The 21,567-nt window shown below is 30.4% G+C and overlaps 2 protein-coding genes and 1 pseudogene across 9 annotated transcripts; 1 reads left to right on the top strand and 2 right to left on the bottom strand.

Annotated features, from left to right (window-relative positions):
- Positions 1–5,048: 5,048 nt before the first annotated feature.
- On the top strand, positions 5,049–5,121 carry AT4G01455 (annotated as a pseudogene).
- A 1,097-nt stretch (positions 5,122–6,218) lies between these two features.
- UMAMIT30 (nodulin MtN21 /EamA-like transporter family protein) lies at positions 6,219–8,711 on the bottom strand. 4 transcript variants are annotated; one of them, NM_116375.4, is made up of 6 exons: positions 8,214–8,711; positions 7,778–7,840; positions 7,512–7,628; positions 7,029–7,416; positions 6,788–6,939; positions 6,219–6,677 (listed from the first exon to the last, which is right to left on the bottom strand). In NM_116375.4, the coding sequence occupies exons 1-6, from the start codon at positions 8,396–8,398 to the stop codon at positions 6,497–6,499; spliced, it is 1,086 nt and encodes a 361-aa protein (NP_192054.1). In that variant the 5' UTR covers positions 8,399–8,711; the 3' UTR covers positions 6,219–6,496. The 4 variants fall into 4 exon arrangements, with proteins under 4 accessions (NP_192054.1, NP_974495.1, NP_001328123.1 ...); NM_202766.3 differs by having other exon boundaries at positions 6,223–6,677; positions 7,127–7,416; positions 8,214–8,528; NM_178949.2 differs by having other exon boundaries at positions 6,300–6,623; positions 8,214–8,530.
- A 9,520-nt stretch (positions 8,712–18,231) lies between these two features.
- Positions 18,232–20,587, bottom strand: UMAMIT31 (nodulin MtN21 /EamA-like transporter family protein). 5 transcript variants are annotated; one of them, NM_116374.2, is made up of 6 exons: positions 20,269–20,587; positions 20,110–20,172; positions 19,480–19,596; positions 18,990–19,389; positions 18,727–18,878; positions 18,232–18,652 (listed from the first exon to the last, which is right to left on the bottom strand). In NM_116374.2, the coding sequence occupies exons 1-6, from the start codon at positions 20,451–20,453 to the stop codon at positions 18,472–18,474; spliced, it is 1,098 nt and encodes a 365-aa protein (NP_192053.1). In that variant the 5' UTR covers positions 20,454–20,587; the 3' UTR covers positions 18,232–18,471. The 5 variants fall into 5 exon arrangements, with proteins under 5 accessions (NP_192053.1, NP_001329157.1, NP_001329158.1 ...); NM_001340315.1 differs by having other exon boundaries at positions 19,480–20,172; NM_001340316.1 differs by having other exon boundaries at positions 18,232–18,878.
- Between the last annotated feature and the right edge of the window lie 980 nt (positions 20,588–21,567).

The following is a 21,567-nucleotide window of genomic DNA, read 5'->3' as shown; positions in this document are numbered from 1 at the left end:
TTTTTTTTATCATCATTCAATCCGTACTCTTTAAATTATAATATTTTCAGTATAATGCGATAAAACTAGATTTTCCGTAGCAGAGACAAAATAAGCCTAATAGAGTCAATATCTCTTTTCATGCATATCAGAGTAATACGTAGAGTAAGTAATCCATGTATTTTATTAAACTAAACTCAAAGTGTATCATCTTTCACTTTGGATTTTCTTCCTTCTGATGCGTTCGAGAATTAGGCAAATACAGTTTTAAGTAACATTGGTTTTAACAATAGCATGCCGAATAAGATTTTTCTTATTTTATTTTATTGAAAATATGTTTTATAACAGTTCTTGTTCTTTTTGTAACTGGTCGGTTTTGGCTTTACATTTATCCAGTTATTGGTTTTATTTTGTTAAATCATAGTTATTACCTTTCTTTAAAATATATCTTATTTTCATCTGTTGTTAAAAAAAAAAAAACTTATTTGAAATTAAATCGATGTAAATATGTTATAGAGAGACATCGATTCCACTGCAAATTTATTGTAAATTCTCCCATGCACAGAGAGACAAACTGAGAACCAACAACTTCGTATAAATAGAAATATCCATATTTATCCCGTACACATATGAATGAAGGAATTGGAATTCCTAATGAATCATCAAATACTAGATACATATATACAGACACATACATATCAACGTAAACAGAGGAATCGTATAATGACAAGAAAATGATCCAATTTATATCTACATACGATAAATTGATTATATATTTTTTTATTTTTTAAAAGATCTTATCCATTCCAACACCAAATCCAATGGAAATCACGGCTAGAAAAATATGAAATTGAAGAATCTTATCTCTTTCTTCATATGATAGACCTTCGTAGCCTCAGGAAAGTGTTAGTACCAAGGGAATAGACTTTTTGCCACATAGCCACTATCGCTTTCGTTTTTTTTTCCTTGTCTTGAATTAATATTTACGACCAACAAATTTCTTTTTATTTTAAAAGATTTAACTATCGAATAGTTTGTTTTTTTTGTTATTTTTAGTAAAACAGCCACCAAATAGTTGATAATCAGAGTTGTTTTCTTTCTTCATTTCTGTTCGGGGATAAATGTTAGATGTGTATGAAATATTGGTATACAATAGTTGGGTGAAATAACAATCTTGCAGAGTAATATACTATGTAGAAAAAGAACGCAAAAGTAATATACTATCAAGTTGTAAAAAATATTTCAAGTGTTTACGGGGCTGGTTAAACTTCTTTAGATTAATAAAACGCTAATAGATACATAAAATTGCTGTCGCTAGTTCATGAAATTAGCTTTCATAAATCTTCGTCGTAGTTAGAGGAGCTGATTTTGTTCTATAGATTGGCCCAAAGGCCCATAATATATCAACAAGCGTTAAAGACAATATCTATAACTGTAAGCCCTTGCAGTAGAAATTAGTAAATCTATTGGGTCCATAAAGTCCATAAAAAGACCTTTTCATGAACCACGGTGTGTGACGGTGCTACGCGATGTTGTTTATTTTCGGTAAAGTTATTTAAAAGAGAAGTGAAAACATAACTTCTTCTACATTATTATTTTTGTGACGTTTTTAATTTTGATGCAGAACTTAAATGGATTTAGTTTTTCTGAAAAATTATATTCTACAGACTATTTTTTATTGGTAGAAATTTTTTTACTTCATTATATTTCTATGTAAAAAGAGAAAATTAAGCTATATATATTTTTTTTAATTTATGTGTAGAAACCTTACTCAACTACTTAAAATGATCCATAGCGAGTAAAACTTTTCTAAACAATAACACGGTCACAACTCACAAGTCACAACAATAGCATGCCGAATAAGAAATGTGGATTGCCCTATCAAAAAATCTTTGTTACCCAAAAATCAAAATAAAGCAACATAATTGAATAGAAAACCGAGAAATCAAGGATAATTACGTATCCGAATTTGGTTGGCGATGAAAAAAATCATCCAAATACAAGGTAACAGGATAAACTTGTATACTATAAGGCTACTTTTAATTAAATTCTATATAAAGGTTTAAACCCAAAATAAAAATTAAAAGTTATATAAAGTTGGAACAAACTCTAGAAGCAACCTTTAATCCAAAAAAAAACTCTAGAAGCAAGCAGCCTTTTTTTCTCAGAGGATTGGTGGATAATGACGAGGAAGAGAAGAAGCATACCATCTTTGATTAAAGATAAAAAAATAAAAACAAAAGGATATCTTGTAAAAGCTTTTTTTGTGGCCTTTTTTTTTCATTTCATTTTCAAGCCATATTTATAGTAAAATATGGAGGACTTGAAGGTGAAAAAGGGATTCTAAAACATTATAAAGTTCTTTTTTACAAGATATTTGGTAAAATTCCAATGCAAAAGGATTCTAAAACATTATAAAATGGAACAGAGGAAAATGCTCTAGGCAAAGCTTAGGCCTTAGAAGTCTTTAGAGGTCGCCAATTAAAAAAAAAAAAGACTTGAAAGACTTGATCAATTTTTATTCATTTAATTTGTAGATACAAGTGAAGGAAAAAACTTTCAAAATCATCAAGTGGATGAGAAAAAAAATTGCCATAAAGAAAAAACGGGTCCAATATGAACCAATTAAGGTGGCTAACATTTGTTAAGTAACTAATTAAGGTGGCTTACAGCTTACTGATGCAATGATACGTCGTCCTGTGTACGTAATCAATGTCTTAAATAAGCAGTAATAAAAAGAGAATTTATATTCTCCAGCAAATTTATCTTTGTTTGGAATCCTCCAGAAAAGGTAATCCATATTCTCCAGCAAATTATCTAAAGAAATGTTATTACTACTAGGTACCATAAAACCTTACAAAGAGTCGGATTGTCGGAATATTGATTCGTATACTAGTTATATTTCCTCTAGCCCTAATAAATCAAAGTTTTAGATATTTTTTTTGAAATAAAACAATAGATTTATAAAAATTGTCTATGCATTTTTTATTAGTTAATGATATAAATTGTAAAAGTTAATAAAAATATATTAATACCATTGATTTTTAACTATAAAAAATTCTTAATCACAAAATGATGTGATTATATAAATTTTTTTCTAATATTTGATTCAGTATTAATAAAAAAAAAATTTCGTCTGTTCAATTTTATAATGTTTTAGAATCCTTTTGCATTGGAACTTTACCAAATATTAGCCACCGTTTTAGCTAGTTTCTTAAAAAAAATTGAATGCAGAAAATACTTATGACATTGTATATATATGTCGGAATGGCAATGCCCCTGATTTTATCATTTTTATACAAGTAACACTTGGTGCCTCGTCCATTAATCCAACGATTGATTATCTTATGTCGAGACAAAGCATTGGTTCAATCATGCAAAATCTACCTTATCTATAGCTTTATAGTTAATTAAATTTAAATCCATTTCTTTATATTGTTTTTAAAAATAATTGATTCATAGTTACGTCATACGTTTTTTTGTTTCCTGTAACAAATCGGTTTTGCTTTCTTTGATTGTCTCTTTCAAGATAAACGACCAAAACTTCAATATGACCAAGCTTTTTGACGCATTTCGTTTATAGAATACTGATCCATTTCTCTTTTCGTGAAATATATGTTTTCGATCTTGTCCATTTGCAAATACTTTCTAATCCACTAACTTGAGTTGGAATTGTATTAATAAATCAACTTGCTTGTTCTTTCCATTTTTAAAAAGATCTCATAACTATTTTACAATAGTATTATCAAAAGGTGAGCAAAAGAAAATTTACAAAAAAACAAAGTGAGCAATATATAACTACATATATAGTTGGTAAACCGGACTTTAGGGACCAATGAAATTTGTAGTGCTTAAGCGTAAGCATTCAGTAAAAATGAATTACGATTAATATATTTGTAGTGCTTAACCGTAAGCAGTCAGTGAAATTGAATTACGATTAGTATCTCAAAAGATAACTAAAAGTATATACATTTTAGATTTATTTGTTTTTTATAACTAGAAGGAGTTTGGGTTTAAGCGTTAATCTTCTCCATGGCCCAGGATCAGTCTTTGCTAAAATCTTATAAAGACGTAAAACATCCGCTCCACCAGGAATTGAACTAGGGAGAACTTTATAGAAAGACAATATATATAAACAAAACATGCATGATATTTTATGTCGTAAATTCAATAATATTGATGTGGCTGAGGAAAAGCTCAATTATTTTGATGTCATTGATCAGTGATCAGTAACGGAGTCGTTTGGTCAATAAAGAGTTTCAATAACCATCACCACTTTTTACGTGTTGTTACTTTATATATTAAAATGACTACATATAATGGATTTTCGACTTTAATTACTTTTTAAATATATATGTTATGCATGAATTAAGCGGTCGAAATCGTATTCTAGGTGATTCTGACATGTGTTCATGCTTTCTTGCTAAAAGATAAGAAACTGTCGTGGGGTTCGCCATGCAAAAATGCGAAGCCATTAAATATAATTAAGCAAACGCAGCCAACGAAGTAAATAACCACGAGACAATTTCAAACATATTTTATCACCATAATTATCGTCTTTTTCATTAGTTTATGTTTTATTTTAACCGTTTTTGTATAAAGCACACGAATTCCGTAATTATGGCTGCTATATAAATTCCACGGTCAAACAATCAAGCATGTACAATACATAAGATTAAAATTCAGCTCATTAATATTTATTGGTAGTATGTGATAAATTTATATAACATGTTTTTTTCTAGTCACGGATTTCACGCAACAAATGTAGAATTTGAAACTTAACGTGAATCTTGATTTAAAATATTTATGCATTAAATGTATAGTCAAAATAGATCAGGTACAAAACTTAAAGTTAAATAAAAAAATATTCTAAAGCAAAATAAAATATCCATGATTTGTGAATTCATTCAATAAGAATGACGTGGAAAAGAAGCTCGTCATGATTACACATTCCAAAGTGTCGTTGTGGGTGTTATTAGACTAGTAGTTTTACAATAATATCTCAGTAGCCATTAGTTATCTTGACATCATTTTAGTCAAAAAAAAAAAAAACATGACAAAACAGAAGGTAACTTAAACACTCAGCGGTTAGGATATCTGGCTTTCACCCAGGAGACCCGGGTTCCATTCCCGGTAACGGAGCTTTTCTGAAGATGACAAAAAAAAAAGAAAGTAACAAAACACTAAGCACATAAATGGTTATGGTGGAATGAGGAATTAATGAAGAAAACGCCGGAAACATCTCGGGGAAAAAAAAAAAACTGGCGTGACTTTGAAAATGTAACGGAGATTTTAAAAAATTTACACTAATTACGTAAATTAATTTTTCGAATATTTGAGTTTGGACATCTCAGAGTCCTAGGCGATTTTGTTTGATGTATGGAGTTGAAAGTGACGAAAGCAAGGAAGACTCTTAGTTGTTGAATGCGAGGCTGCTAAGCAAGTGAAGAGAACAGGTGAACAAGACTTTAAAAATGATTTTTATTCTTAATTTGTTAAGGAACTTTAAAACAAAGAAGAAAAAACCATGCTTTAGAGCGAGCACTTTGGTAGAGACCCCTTGTCGTGTATAACGATGCGACATTTATATATACTGAGTATTTATTACTATATATAGTTCCTGATTTGGTGACTGCTTCATCATATATATTTGCATATTATGTGTTTGGATCCTAAAAATCTTTTTGAAGTGATTGAGCTTTCACTCCTTTCGTGTGCCATCTCCTCAGCAGTATTGTAAAGAAAAAGCAAAGCAATAGCGATTTCTTTTTCTGGTGGGTAATGATTTATAAACAAAAAAGAAATATTTAATAAAGTATATAAAACATGAAAAAAATAAAGTACGAAGATGTCATAGTAGCCCAACATACCCTGTACTCGCCTTTTAGGAAATAAATAACTATTCGTGTTTGTTAACATTTGCAATAATAGTCATATTTACAGAACAAAAACATTGAAATAATTTGATAAAAAAAAGAAAGAACATTGAAATAATTTCCATAAATTCGGAGTACGTAATCGACCGTTTACTAATATGACTCTCATCAATAAGGACGTCAAAGTATGTCACACCATCCACGAGAAATCGAGAATCGAATTATGTTGAAACTTAGGTATTGAGTAAAAGAAACCAAATAAAGGTATTGAAAGCTCACAAGAATCTATTGTAAACTTTAGTTTTTCAACTATTATTATTTTACGTTATTTATTTTTTACGTAAAAAGATGCAGATTGAATAATTTGTTCTGTCAATTAAGGTTATATTCGATACTGTTTATTTCTGTTTTTCGACACTGTTTATTCACATAAACAAATTACAGTATCCAAATGAATCCCGTAGGAATTAAAATCCCCAAAAAAACTAAACGTTGCAACACAAGTACGAAATTGTCCAATAAAAGTATGAAATAGTCCAATAAACAATGAAAACGATCGTTATCTTCTCTTCTTCATATTTCATTTTTTGAAGACATATCGGTCATGATTCTTGTTGAACAAGCGTGTTTAGGGAAGTAGATCAAGGAGTCATCGGAATAACCAAAAGTTGACCGTTGTTAACATTTGTACGGCCTTCCTCTTCCTTTTCTTCTTCCACCGTATTGGTAGGCAACTTCATGATCTTACACTCTACTATTTGCTTACTCCTACTCCATAGAAATATATATAAACCGATCACAACCACCACAGATCCAATAACGCTACAACAATAATAAAAGTTTAGTCCATAACATGCACATGATATAATATATTCAAGAGGTTTATATAGTTAAAATATAAAGTTAATACAGTTAGATTTTTAATAATATACCTTCCCAAATAAATCTCACGATGAAGAATCAAGAAATCGAACACGGTTGCAGACATAAGCACGACAGGACTAAATGATGAGGAAACGACAGGTCCTTGTTGTTTGATACACCACGACATGCCCACCGTACACATACCTTGTGCAACCACTCCCTATAAACATATATTAACAATAGATCAATATCTGATTATTGTGTGGATCCAAATTATTTATATGTCTGACGAAACATTGTCTTATATACCGCTATAACGACGGTGATGATGGTAAGCTCATCTCTAAGGATCCAATCTTCCAAATGTCTAGTCTTAATTAAACTAAGAAGGGCGCATTGAAGCGTACCAAAGACCGACAAAATAACGGTACTCGAGTATGGACAAGGGTATTTCACGTTGATCTTGGCTTGTATAAGCATCCAAGAACTGAAAAGAACAACTCCGGTCAATAAAAAGAAACAACCTTTGATCCAATTCTCATGTCCTGTGTGGTTATTTGAATTTGCTGCTTGTTCTGGAGAGTTTGTTAATGGAATCCCTTGATACATAGTAAGAAGTAAACCTCCTACTAAGCTTATCAAAGTTCCAAGAACGACACCGTATCCTATTTTTGTTTTCAAACTTAGCTTTTCGAACCTGCAAATTTTATTTTTTCAAAATAAAAAGGTGTAAGATTACACTTGAGATGATAGCGTATATGGCACTTTTCTTTATTTTAACAATAATTGTACCCAAATATTAAAGCCATAACGAAAGTGAGGGAAGGCATTATGGCCCAGAAAGCAGATCCCAGCGTTGCAGACGTGTAGGACAGTCCAAGCAAGTAGAAATATTGCATCAAGCTCGCCCTGAAAAAGAAAGATTTATGATAAACGATTATATTTCATTTTATCAAAAACAAAAAAAAATAACATCTTACATAAACATACAAAAAAAGCAATAAAGAGGGAGAGAATAGAAAAACATAAGGATTTAGTGGATTAAAACCGAAACTTACCCAAAAAGGGCACTGACGAAAAGCTGACATGAGATGCTTAGAGTTAGCTTTGGTCTTGTTTTCCTGAACAAATCATGAAATCGAATATTTATTTTGTTAGGCACACACAATTCTGATTCTATATCCGTACATAGAAAAACATTCATGAAACTCTCTAGTATATACTCTTTATTGTTTTCAAGTTAATATTCTTTTATCTTATGAAATAAAATAAATTAAATAAAGTAATTAGCCAGAAAAAAAAAGATAGAGATGAAGCATCAAACGTGATATTTGTGTCTTCTTGTATTTTCACAACATAGTAACCAAAATTCAATTTTTTTAAAAACACTGCCACAAACTTTTAAATATTTTATTATTTTATTAAGGCATAACGAAATGTATAAAAATCTGAAAGCTACGAAAATAAAAATCAAAGAAGAAGTAGTAAACGTACCGTTCCCAAAAATAAGCGACTGGAAGAAGGAAAAGAGTAGATATACCCAAACGATAAGTAGCAATAACCATATGATTGATGCCTCCATCAAGAACTTTCTTAACTAAAGCATTAACCATTCCCGCAATCATGTTAGAAACAATTAAGACTATCATTGGTGCCCACTTTCCATCGATAAAACCCATGATTAGTATAAGTTAATTACTTAATAACCAAAATGATATCTCTTTCTTTCTCTCTCAGTCTCGCTCTCTCTCTTAGCTTTTACTCTATCCTTCTCTCTCTGTCTCTTCTTCAGAAACTTGTTTGAGTAGTGAAATATTAAGACTAGAGGTGGATATATTTATAAATAACATGGATGTTGAGTTGGAGCCCATTTCTTTCTAAAACAACAAAAAACAATGAAAATATTTAAAGAACGAGTAGGTATTGAATTCTTTTTTAACTATGAAACAAATTATAGAACTACTAAGTAAAGTTCTTTAACAGAAAAAAAAAAAAAACTATTAAGTAAAGTTATATGAAACATTTGTTTTTTGAAATTGTAGGTATAGAATATACTGTTTTTCTCGGTGGAAGGGATTAGTAATATATATATATATATATATATTTATATGTAACTGTGATGATGTATATACCACATATGAATGATGTTTCTATATGTATTAAGTTATTAACTATATATTTGTTATAAACTATGCGGGGGCATGCTAATAGTATATATTTCTAAAGATATTAACTATTAGGTAAATGATATACGGGTATGTCAAACTACAAAAAAAAAAATACAACTAAATACTAGGAAATATAAAACTAACACCACTACTCAGTAAAGTTTAGTGGTGTCAAAAAATTATAATTAATTTCTCAATATGTTAGATTTATTTAAGTCACGACTAAATAATGGTAATTAAAGACATAAAATTAAATTAATAATATGAAAATTAGTTTTTTCTTTTCTTATACAACTAAATCTCATACAAATACTCTTCTAAATTTAAAACAGTACTATAAGTTTATAACACAACAGCTTCACTAATAAGCTACCCACCCCGGTCCATAACTGAGTTTGTCGTCAACTTTTCTTATTATATTTATCGACTATATATGTAGCACTAATCGAATTAAAAATTGTTGTTTTGCTCACGTTGTTAATTACGAGTTCAGTGTAATCATTTTAACAAAAATTAAAGAAATGGATAAAACCCAATCATTTCATCAAATGAAAGCAAAGTTGCCTTTGTACCGAACAATTGAATTAATATTTCCCCCAAAAAGAAGCAAAATTATAATTTAAAACATACTTTCACTATCTCTATAAACTTATAAGGTATACGACACATTGTAAATTGACAAGTACACCAAATTCTTTTCTGTTTAAGATTTATTAATATGTAAGCTTACTGATGATAAGATAATTAGATTTCCTTTTTCGTAAATACCAGATTTTATAAGCCCAATTGGAGCCAAACAGCAAAAAATTAAAATTAAAATATGTTCGTAATGTCATAATAAACTATAAAAAATACAGTTTTTTTTAGAAAAGTTTTATCAACCAAACTCCGATGGTTTCAGATGACCTCCTTATTTTTTTTTTTTTTTGGTTCCATACTTCCAGATTAACCACATAATAAAAAAATAAAAAATAAACTTTACTACTACTTGCATCAAAACAAATTACCCAACTTTATATTGAAAGACATTCAAATAACACATGAATAATGTTTCTTCCACTGGTCACATAGTTGATTTTTTTTTTGAATATAAGAACTGTAAATATCATTTCAAAAAATGAAAGTTTAGGATTTAATTGGTCCGAGAAATTTTTGTAAAAAACATGAAAGCATAGACATTCGAGGATTAAATCATCAACGAAAACCATAAGCGGTGAAGCTTATGGCAAGGCTACATTTGAAGTTTTTTTGTTATCACACATCCTGAAGCTAATTGACAATAAACTTGTTGCCACCTGCCAAATAAAATGTTTTAATTTTGCAAGAAAAAAGATTTTCCCAATTATACTTTTAAAAGCATTAAAGTTTTGTCTCCAACTATAATATTCAGAAGGTAAAACTCACGTAATAGAGCAAACCATTAATATGATTTAACAGTAAATTTCCCAAATCCAGTGAAATGCCATGTACTGTATAGTTATCATGTCTATATAAGTGTAAGCTAAATACCCCACCCACGAGTAAAATGTGTATCTGTCATATCCAAAACCTATTCACTCCCACCAAAATATATCATAGATCGCACAACTGAAAAACGTATTTGATTTGAGAAAAATTTTTATCCATAAACTATTCACTCCCACAATCTCTGACTTCCAGTAGTGGAGAGGGAGACTCTGAACGCCTCTAAGTGAGAAAATAAATACAGTATTATGTTTTTCAAATAAACATCGATAGATAAAAGACATTAGTGTGGTGTGTTTTCGTTGGCACTTCGACAGTCAATTAAGAAAATGGGACCAGGTCATTCTTTGGAGAGCTGAATAGTAGAAAATGGTTTCGTCTAATTAATCTGTTATTTGTTGTAAGAAAAACGAAATAAATGAAACAATATTGATAAATAATCTAAAACTTTTAGAAAGTAAACCAATGATCACTCAATGTAGTGATCATTTACGGTGAGAATATATATTACTTTCAATTAATGTGCTAAATAACAAGGTACTTGTAGGTTTTATCTAACCATGATTCGAATCAGATACCTTCTTCAGCTCAAGCCATTCAGCTGTATTGTACTAGATTATTGGGACCTCTTGATGGTGATCGAGAACTAAATGTTGGCAATGTGGATATGGTACAAAAAAGGTTAAGATGCCATTTGAATCTTCTAATACGGTTGTTTGATTATGACCTTTGAGAGAAGCTTCTAGCTGTAGAGATCTCTTGACAGGAGGTGAGTGTCTTTTGAGAGAATCTTTCACGTAGCCATGTGTGATGTGTCACACAGTGTGAGTTCCTGTAAACGGCAAATTATTCCTCAAACTTTACTTATGATATATTCGTTTAGTTCTAACAAAAATTATACGATAGTGGCATATAACCTTAACAACTATCCAAAAAAAAAAAGGATATACAAAGCAATTTTTGTGTGTGTCTTTACTCTTTAGTTCCATCTTCACATACTCTAAAACGTTTCGAATTGTATTTACTTCTCTTGTTCTTCGTCTTCCTCATTACCAAAACATATCTTGTCGACTTTACTTTACTTTATGATTTATTATAGCCTATAGGTCACTATTTTCTACAACAATATAATATTTTTTTCATATTTTTTTATTTATTTGTTACACGCTTTACTACATTTTCTTTTGCCGTCTGGGTGCCATATATATAGTTGCAGAACACTAAGAGTCTAATCAACTACATGATTCAAGCAAACCGGCGCTCAAGCCCACAACTAAAGCAAAAAACATAGAAAACCACCATCTACTACATTATTGTTTGGGTTATGAATTTCTGTTACTCTTTTATTAGTCTAATATTTTATATATTCTTCATCAGTTGATGACTTTCTAATATGTACATTTTGAGCAATAAAGCTCCTCCAGTGTATATTAAAAGGCCCAACACCATCCCTAATTTGCTTTTCATGTCTAGCTTCTCTATCCTGTGCCCAAAGAAATGCGTTTTAGTGTGAATTTACTTTTCTAGGTTAGAATTGAAATTCTACAATCCTGGACATTTTATTTAGTTAAAAGAATACTAGAGCCATAATGATGTCAAGAAAGAAAAGAATACTAGAGTCTAGTGCCATAACAAATCTAACCGTATATATGCGTCATGCTCATAAAAGCACATGCTAACGTAGCTGCCTCATGTGTACGATTGCCTCAGTAGGAAGAAATACTGAGTCAAAATTGCCTTAAACTAGGAAAAGATACAACATATATATTTTTTTCCCCACAGGAAAATACAACATATTATATTAAGAGTTTAGGCTCAAATTAGAAAATAACAAACCCAATAAAGAGCACTGAAGTTTATATATAAAAAAGAAAAAAAGAAAAAAAAAACAAGAACAAGAGAACTGAAATTTTTTGAGCGTTAGTTTTGATCTTGTTTACTGATGCATAACATCTTTGGTTATAAACATTGATTTTTGGAAACTTCGGGTAATCCGAATCCAAACCCGAAATATCCGATCCGAACCCGATCCGAATCTCAAATCTTAAAATACCCGAATAGGTTTTATACTTCTAAATCTAAAAATCCGAAAATCCGAAAAACCTGATCCGAACCTAAACGGATATCCGAACGCCCAGACCTACACTAAATTATCAATCTTCTAAGAACCGAAGGAGTATATTTTAATTGTAAATTTTCAAAAGAAGAAGTACAAATACAAGGCCCAAGCCGACCACAGGCCCAAAAACACAAAATACAAGGATGTCCAACTACAACAAGAAGAGAATAAAGCGACCTGGAAAATACAAAAACAGCACCAGAAACTTACTTTGCCTGAAACAAAGAAAACCACGTAGCCAAAAGTGAAGAACCAAGAAAAGCAGAAGATTGTGCCCTGTAAAAGGGGTCAAGACGAGCTCTGAGAATCAATTGGATCTCCTTTGTGATAAGAGCAGGAGATGTACTGATGTAGAGTTGTCACTTGTCAGAATGAATCCGCAGATTGCGCTCCCTCCAAATACGGTACATGGAGGCTCGAAGATGAGTTTGATGATTAGCGAAATATTTGATACCATGAGTTTGCTTCTTCCACATTCTACCAAAACATTTTTTTTGTCGAATTTACTTTACTTGTATATGAATTTTAATAGGTCACTATTTTCTACAACGATGTGACATTTGTTTCTACTAATCGTTTAATTTTTTATGTTATTTTTTGCTACTCTTACTACATTTTCTTTTGCCGTCTGAGTATATACTTACATAACCCTAATAGCCCAACCAACTACATAATGAGCAAACTGGCCCAAGCCCACAATAACTAAAGTGAAAGATTGAAAACCAGCTGATTAATCTGCATATTTATTTGGTTTGGGTTATGATATCCTCTTACTCTTTTTATATTTATTATTCTAATATTTTCTATTATTTATCGATGATGAGTTTCTTCTATTTGCACATTGTGAGTTAATTAATAAAGCTCCTCCAACTCCAATGCATATTAAAATGCCCAACAGCACCCTTAGTTTGCTTTTCATGTTTAGCTTATCTGTCCTACGCTTAGAAGAAATGGGTTTTAATTTAGTGTAAATTTAATTTTATATGTCATAATTGAAATACTACTATACTAAAAACATTCATTTTCAAAAAAAAAAGATTTTTTTTTCATTTAAGAAAAAATGCAACCGTATGCGTCATGTTAATAAATACACATGCTAACGAAGCTGATGGGTGCACAAAAAAAAACGAAGCTGATAAGAAACACTGAGACAAACTTGCCCTAAGATAGAAAATATACATATTCTAAATTAAGAGTTATGGCTAAAATTAAGGAAGATACGAACCTAATAAGAGCACTGAAGTAAAAGACTAAAAGAGTAAAAAAGATCAAACAGAGATTCTTGAGAGTAAATTTCTATCTTGTTCTCCTTTAGAAAAAGTAATGAAATTTGTTTTTAACGTTAATCTTCTTCTTTTTTTGATAAAAAGTTTCTAACGTTAATCATTTTGTAAATATATATTGATTGATAAGAAAAATTAATGATTATAATAGTTTTGATGTGGCTAAAGAAAACCTAAGTATTAATACTTTAATATAACTCAATTTAGTCACGTAATTAGGAGTTCGCTGGTCAATAAAGAGTCAATGTAAACACCCCTTTTTACGTCCTTTCTATATTCAAAAAAAAAGAGTATACATAAATCATAATGCATATGTCTCCTTCAATCACTTTTGTTGTTTAAAATATATTTAAAGTAATAAAATTATTTATAATACAAAAGTATTTTTGAAATGTTTGAGCCAAAGCGCTGCTTAATAGTTAGTATATAATCTTTAACAAACTAATGAAAGTTGTATGAAAACTTATGTATTAAGAGTAAGCTAAAATAAAGTGTATTTCTCACTAATCTAAGTAAAGTGACTGTACAAGGTATTTATACAAGTATAGTATCTAAGTGACTAACTAACTATACAGTATCTATATATCCAGTATGTATAAACACTATCTCCAATATTATCTGCTCATTGAATTTGAATGTTTATGCATCTTAATCAACTATAGATTATAAATAAGAGTTCAGTAAGTGTAAGATTAATACCTTAAGAGAGGTTTAGTCAAAGAATAGTAATTCATTTTTTTGGATGTAAAGAATATTAATTCATGCTTTTGGATTGTGCTTAATTACGTCTGCCATGTCATGATTTTATCTTTTTGTATATTGTTGATTTGATCGGGTGCGTTTTCTTTTTTTAACGGTTTCTTTGTTCAGCTTATTTAGGGTTTAGTTTTCTATTTGTTCCTTTAGTTAATCTTTCTAATTCTTGTTTGTGTCCACGTGTATTTTATTGTGTTTTATGTACTTGTTGTTTAGCTTTCGATATCGATATTCAAAACTCGAGTTATCATAAACTAGATTTTTTTCACGAAATATTATACTACCACATGCGTGAATATTATTTTTTCCTTTTTTTGAATACTAAGAAATTCTGGGTCGAAACCCGTAATCACTCCAGCCCTGAAACCACAGCATATAATATTAATTTCCTTTCAAGCGTCATTTAAACTGGCACCTCTAAGCTTCGCCTAGACTCTTTACATGCGTAATTTAAACAATTTTATTACTTCAAAATATCATTTTACTTTTTTATATGAAATTCGGTATGTCTTCCAAACCATTATGTACACCGTTTGGAGAGAGAGACGTGGACGGCGTCATGGAGAACCACTACACACTTCAGAAAAACTTATAGGATAGATTGATAAACTGGTTCAAAATCAACTCACAACCATTCGATGCTTGGGAGATCAACGATATGACACGGTTTTTCAAGTCTGGCTCCATGCTTGAGTCTGACTCTATTTTAAACCTTTAGAACACCTTAAAAATTTGAAAGTATTTTTTATTTCTTTTCGATTAACCGTTACACTAGTTCTAAAAACGTTATTTTTTTAAAATGACGCGGGAAGAAGCTAGTCATGATTACACATTCCAAAGCGCAGTTGGGGATGTTTAAATAGTAATTTTACAATTTCCTCGGTGGCCATTATTTTATCATGATTCCTGACATCATTTTTCGCCATAACAATTTCCTCAGTGACCATTATTTTTCTTTTCTGAATCAGTATTAACTTTAATGCATAGAAGGGAAGACCATGCATGCTTTATAGAGAGCCTTTTTTGTCACTTGGTATAGACTTTTGTAATGTAACGACACACGCCATTATATATACTTAACAATTTTCTCGACTTGCATGTACACCAGTGAGTGAGAGTCTTATATTATATTGTTAATCTTTGTTTGGATCCAAAATATTTTTGAAGTGCTTTCACTCGTGTGTGTGCCATTCCTCCGCACTCAGCAGTATTGTAAAGAAAAAGCCAATCAATACCAACTTTTTTTTTTGCTACAATAATTTATAATAATAAAGAGTTTAAACGAGTCTGAATATAAAAGAAAATAAAGAAAGACTTTAATAAAGTATAAATTTACATTATGAAAATAAAATAAAGGGAGAAGAAGGATAAGGCATTGAGGCTAGCAGCCTATAAGTGCCTTTAAAGAAAAACTATTGTTTGTTTTTTTCTCTTAAATCAATACTTTATTTATTTTCTCTCTTCTCCCCCAAAGAGAAGCATTGTTTTAAGCTTACAACAGATGAGATATAATTGCTATGAAGTGTGACAATTGTTCTAAATAGTGGATCAAATAAGTAGAAATATAAATAATGAAACTTTGGTGAAGCAGATATTGTTGATTGAATCTTGTTAATGAGGTTTGGGATACTTTAGAAAAAACATTGTTTGATTTATTCTGCAAGGATTTCAGGAAATATTTCAGATTTCAGATAATTAATAACGTCTGAAAATGATATTCATTAAAAAACATTCGACAAATATTTCAGCTACACGACAAATTGGGACCAGCTCATCGCACTGCTTCACAACACAAGCACTCCTTAACTCAATCTCTTTCTGTTTTCATATGTCTTCCAAGCTACCCTCTACAAAATTGGCGTGAGGGAATGCAAGACGACACGGGGAGCTTCCATCTTCAACACTGCTAATCAAACTAATTGACAAAACCGTCTGGAACCGCATCAGCTCAATCAAAGTCTCAAACAACCATCGCTATGACCTAAGGCTATAGTTCTCCACCGATCAACACCTTAAAACCCGACTGCTTTGTTTCTTCAAATTCTATGTTCTGATTCCTCAAATTCTGAAGCATAGTATTGCATCCAGTGTACAAAGGTTTTTTTTGTTGAAAACGTGTTTACATTCAATTCAAAAAACATTCATAAAAAGGATTCAAATTGACGGTTTAATGAAAGTATGTTACCGAATTACCGATTATGACCAGCATAGATCAGATTACGCTGCAACAAAAGTAAAATCTTAGTCCGTCTAACATGCACATATATTTGTATTTTCCTATTAAAATAAATCAGAGGAATGATCAATGTTTTTTTTCTTGGTTAAAAAGAATTAATCTATATATGTTTCATATACATTAAATCAAGTGTACTTTTATTTTTATTTTTAAATGAAAACAACTTTTTCAATATGAAATATCTAACACTTTGATTATTGAATATGCATATTAGAAAGCATACGATGAAATATCAAGAAATAAAACAATGTTGCAGATATAAGTATGACATGACTATATAATTAGGTAAAGGCAGGTCCACGTTGTTTGATCCACCATATACCAACCGTTATAAAATAATAATGAAAAGGGTACTGTAAATATTTAGTATATCAAACGTTGTTAAAGAAAAAACAAATCACAACAACTAAAATTCAAACAACATAGTAACTAAAATTCAATTTGTTTAGTATATATTAAGCGACTGATCAGAAAGAAAACAACTATTTTTTATAAAGAGATTTAATGTTCCCAAAAATAAGCGATTGGAAGAAGAAAAAGGTAGCAATAATTTATTAACCATCAAGAGACAAAAATTATCTTAATCAAATGCGTTTAACCATTCCCAGTCCCACAATCATGTTAATACTAGTAATGGTAATTACTAATTATCATATGATCAATGGTGCCCATTTTCCATCGTAATTAGTAAATTAACTATTTGTTAATCACTAATCAGACCTCCCCCTCTCCCTAACTTGGAGTATTATTTATCTATTCTCTAGCAACTTGGTCGACTAGTGAAGCATAGAAACAACGTTGATACATTTATATATATCCTACTAAAAAGAATATAATAAAATGAAGTATTATTGAAAGAACGAATTTCTACATATATATTTTGAATTTGTGTATATATGATACACTCTGGGTGGAAGAGAGTACGTAGCTCAGCTTTCTACTATTAGCCTTTAGAAATCTAATTAAGGTTTTAGCATAATCTTTTGTTTGTTTTTGTTCATTGAGGTAGGAAATATCTATCTAACTTATTATCAATAAACTTATAAACCAAAATCAGCGAAAGCAGAAAAAAGAATTATTTGGCGTACTATCATATTTTAGAGGGCGTCTTAACTCTTAACTTCTAAAGTTTTGAGATAATTAAAGTATGTTTTTAAACTTTAATTTGGCTTATTAAACATAGACATTTCTTTTGATGATTTAGCTTTATCTCACTTTAATTCTTAGGAATGATGAGCTTGGACTCTATTATTTAAAATACATCAAATGTATAAAGATTTCGATACAAACTAACTTAAACCAGAGTAAATAAACCATACACAATAAGCAACTTGTGCTTCATTTGCACCTAACCGATACCTGAGTACCCGAAACATTCGAACTATTGGTGATCGTGGTTACGATGAGCTTCTCCAAACCTGGTCAGAAACCTAACCAAAACTCAATCTTATTGCATCAACTCCGCGCTCTCTGTTTTCTTCAACTTTTTCTCAAACACTCAAAATTAGAAGCATTTGATTGCAAAGGAGATTTTTTTATTATTGCAATAAAAGTTTTACATTGCAAAACAAAAAAAAGGGAAAGAAAAGAAAAAGCAAAAAAAAAAAAACATGTGACTAGTTTTTTGAACCGTTGTTAGACTAGTCCATGTAATTTTCACCGGTCAATGGTTTTACTAAATAATGTACGAAGTGAAGAAGAAGAAAAAAAAAAAAGTCTAATCTTATCAAGGAGTCATTGGAACAACCATAAGATGACCCTTTTTGTATTGTTCATCATCATCTTCTTCTTGATCATCTTCATTAAAACGACAAGGTAACTTCTTTTCACACTCTTCTTTCATTAGCCTGACTTTTCCCAACAAGAATATGTATAGTCCGAAGATTACAACCCCAGATCCGACAACACTATCCACATCAAAAAGAAAATCGATCACATTCAGATTTTTATGATATATGTGTATAAATACAATTCGACGTACCTTCCTAGGAAAATTTGACGATGAAGGATCAAGAAATCAAATAGTGTTGCAAATATAAGCCCCACCGGGGTAAATATAGAAGTAAAGATAGGTCCTCTCTTTCTGATGCACCAAGACGTTCCAACCGTACATATTCCTTGTGCTACTGCTCCCTATAACACGTTGTGATAGACATAGGTCCGTATAACTTAATTATATTTTACTAGAAGTTATAAAATTAAACAAATACTGCCAACTTTTTCAGTAATACTAAAAACACTTACCGCGTAAACAATGGTAACGATATCAAGTTTATCTGTGAGGATCCAAGCCGTGATATCTCGAGATTTGATGAGGCTTAGAAGGGCGCATTGGATGGTGCCAAAGAAGGATAATACGACAGTACTCGAGTATTGACAAGGGTATTTCTCGTTCACTTTGGCTTGTATCAGCATCCACGACCCGAAACAGCTACTACCCGCAAAGAGAAGTACGCATCCTATTATCCAATTCTCTGGTTTCATAGCGTGGTTATTGTTTATCAACTGATGGGTTTCTAGTTTCCGAAGTTTTGTCAAGGGAACACCTTTGTACATTGTTAATAATAAAGCTCCTCCTATGCATATCAACGCGCCCATCACCATCCCCATACCTGCTTTGCTTTTCATGTTTAGCTTCTCTACCCTACACCCAAAGAATTGTGTTTACATATTATCATAATAAACTTAGTTTGTCTAGTAATAATTGAATTAATATTAGACACTTATAGTTTACCTGAATATTAGAGCCATAACGAATGTAATCGCAGGCGTCATGCTAATAAAAGCACATGCCAACGTAGCCGATGTGTATGATAGCCCCAATAGGAAGAAATACTGAGTCAAACTTGCCCTAAAATATGTTCAGAATGATCATATATTTCAGTACAAAATAAAGCTCTTAATTTGACTAAAAACCAGTGGTTATTTTTATGCTTTCATGTTTTTATCTTTTTTGCCACGGACCGTAAACCTATCATGTTTCATTTTTTATAAAATATTTACATTCTTAACAATAAAAAAACAAAAGAAAAAGACTAAAAATCGGTTAGAATGCAACAACAGGACAATTACGCAAACATTCAAAATTCTATATCAATTAGAAGAAATTGTCTATATTTCTAAAAAGTAAAAACTAATTAAGTAATAGAAAATTTAAATTCTAAAACCTAAACGCTAAAAGCTTAACCATAACTTCGAAATCCAAAATCCTAACTCTTAAATATTAAATTCTTCATCCAAAAATCTAAACAAAATGGTTTATTTTCTTAAATTTCAAACAGTCAACCTATTTTTATTTAGAATATTTCCTTATTATTCCTACAACTATTAGGAGTTCCAAGCGAAAATTAGAAAAAGAACGAACCCAACAAGAGCACTGAAGAAAAGCTGAACCAAGATGTTGAGCGTTAGTGTCGGTCTCGTTTTCCTAAAAAACATATAACGAATCATTTTTAACGTTAATTATTACAAACATATATATATCATCAAGACCAAAGTTCTTTAATGAATATAATATACTTACCGTTCCCAAAAAAATGCGATTGGTGCCAAAAATAGGGTTGAAATAGCAAGACGATATGTTGCGATAACCATATGGTTAACACCACCATCGAGTACTTTTTTAACCAAAGCATTAGCTAAACCCAGCGCTGAATTGATCATAACCATAATAATCACCGGTGTCCATTTACCATCGCAGTAACCCATTATTGATTACTAGTCGACTGCTAACCAAAAAAAAGTAAATACGAAGTAATTACACTTATTATGAATAAGTTAATAACTAATCTCTCTCTTCTTTTTGTATTCTTTTTGTTTCTCTAAGGGGTTTGTGTATATGAATGATTGAAGGCAGAAGAAACTTGTATATATAGAGACTTTGTTCACTAGTCATATATATATATTTTTTAAATTTTATTTAATTTTAGAATAAAGTACGAATTTATAAAACTAAAGCTTCTTCTGTTTCTCTTTTGATTGCCACAAGTTTCTCGATGAATTAGACAGATCATGACATTGACGTAGATGATGACCATTTTTTTTAAAAGAATATTTATCTCTTCTGGTAACCGCTAGTTCATATGCTTCATGCAGTGCGTTAATTCTTTACTAAAGTGAAACTATACATCTTCAAGAAAGATGAAACAAGTATACATTCTATTTTTATACGAACAGAACAAACTATAATGGTAAGTTGAGTTCTAACTTTGCTATCCCTCACGTTTAATTATTCTTATTCTGTTATCTACAGTTTATAAATGAAATGAATAAACTTTACTTTCTAGCTATCAAAAAACAACATAGACAAAATCGAATAAGAATACATACAATTTAATCAAAAGAGTGATAACATTGAATTTTTGTTACCATAGTGGTAAGTGGTATGTAATGCACTCTAGTTGGCGAGGTCATCAATTTGATTGTTTTCATATTAGTAATTCTAATCGCCTTAAAGTTGAACACTGCCACACAAAAAAAAACGCTTTAAAGTTGAAAACTTTGGTTTTTAACAGGATTGACTCAAATGTAGATGAAATTTTAAATAATTCTATTTTATAAAAATCAAAACAAAACTTGTTTATTTCTAAGTATCTGATCGTATTTTATCTAAATTCATTTTTTCTTCAAACTCTAGTTATCGAAGAGCATAAGAGCATTTTTTTTTTAACTGAGATTTTTTAAAAATAAAATTTATTTGAAAAAATATTAAAATTCACTAAATATACAGAAGTAGCTGATGTAGGGAATCTAGGTGACATCTCATCTTAAGCATTTTATCCATTTTGGGAACTGTTAAAAAAGTTATGCTTTTACCCTTTTT

This window comes from Arabidopsis thaliana, chromosome 4 (genome assembly GCF_000001735.4).
Source record: "Arabidopsis thaliana chromosome 4, partial sequence".
NCBI lineage: Eukaryota > Viridiplantae > Streptophyta > Magnoliopsida > Brassicales > Brassicaceae > Arabidopsis > Arabidopsis thaliana.
The sequence above is the reverse complement of the archived record's forward strand: the minus strand, read 5'-3'. Positions and strand labels throughout refer to the sequence as shown.

Bases quoted from the DNA above. Each gene is read 5' to 3' on its own strand.
- UMAMIT30 (NM_116375.4), bottom strand. From the start codon at position 8,398: ATGGGTTTTATCGATGGAAAGTGGGCACCAATGATAGTCTTAATTGTT. The intron at 7,417-7,511 runs GTACAATTATTG...TAAAATTTGCAG, and splicing joins GTTATGGCTTTAATATTTGG to GTTCGAAAAGCTAAGTTTGA. The intron at 6,940-7,028 runs GTATATAAGACA...ATATGTTTATAG, and splicing joins TCATCACCGTCGTTATAGCG to GGAGTGGTTGCACAAGGTAT.
- UMAMIT31 (NM_116374.2), bottom strand. From the start codon at position 20,453: ATGGGTTACTGCGATGGTAAATGGACACCGGTGATTATTATGGTTATG. The intron at 19,597-20,109 runs GTTCGTTCTTTT...AACATATTTTAG, and splicing joins TTCTTCAGTGCTCTTGTTGG to GGCAAGTTTGACTCAGTATT. The intron at 18,653-18,726 runs GTACGTCGAATT...TGATGTGGATAG, and splicing joins CGTCAAATTTTCCTAGGAAG to TGTTGTCGGATCTGGGGTTG.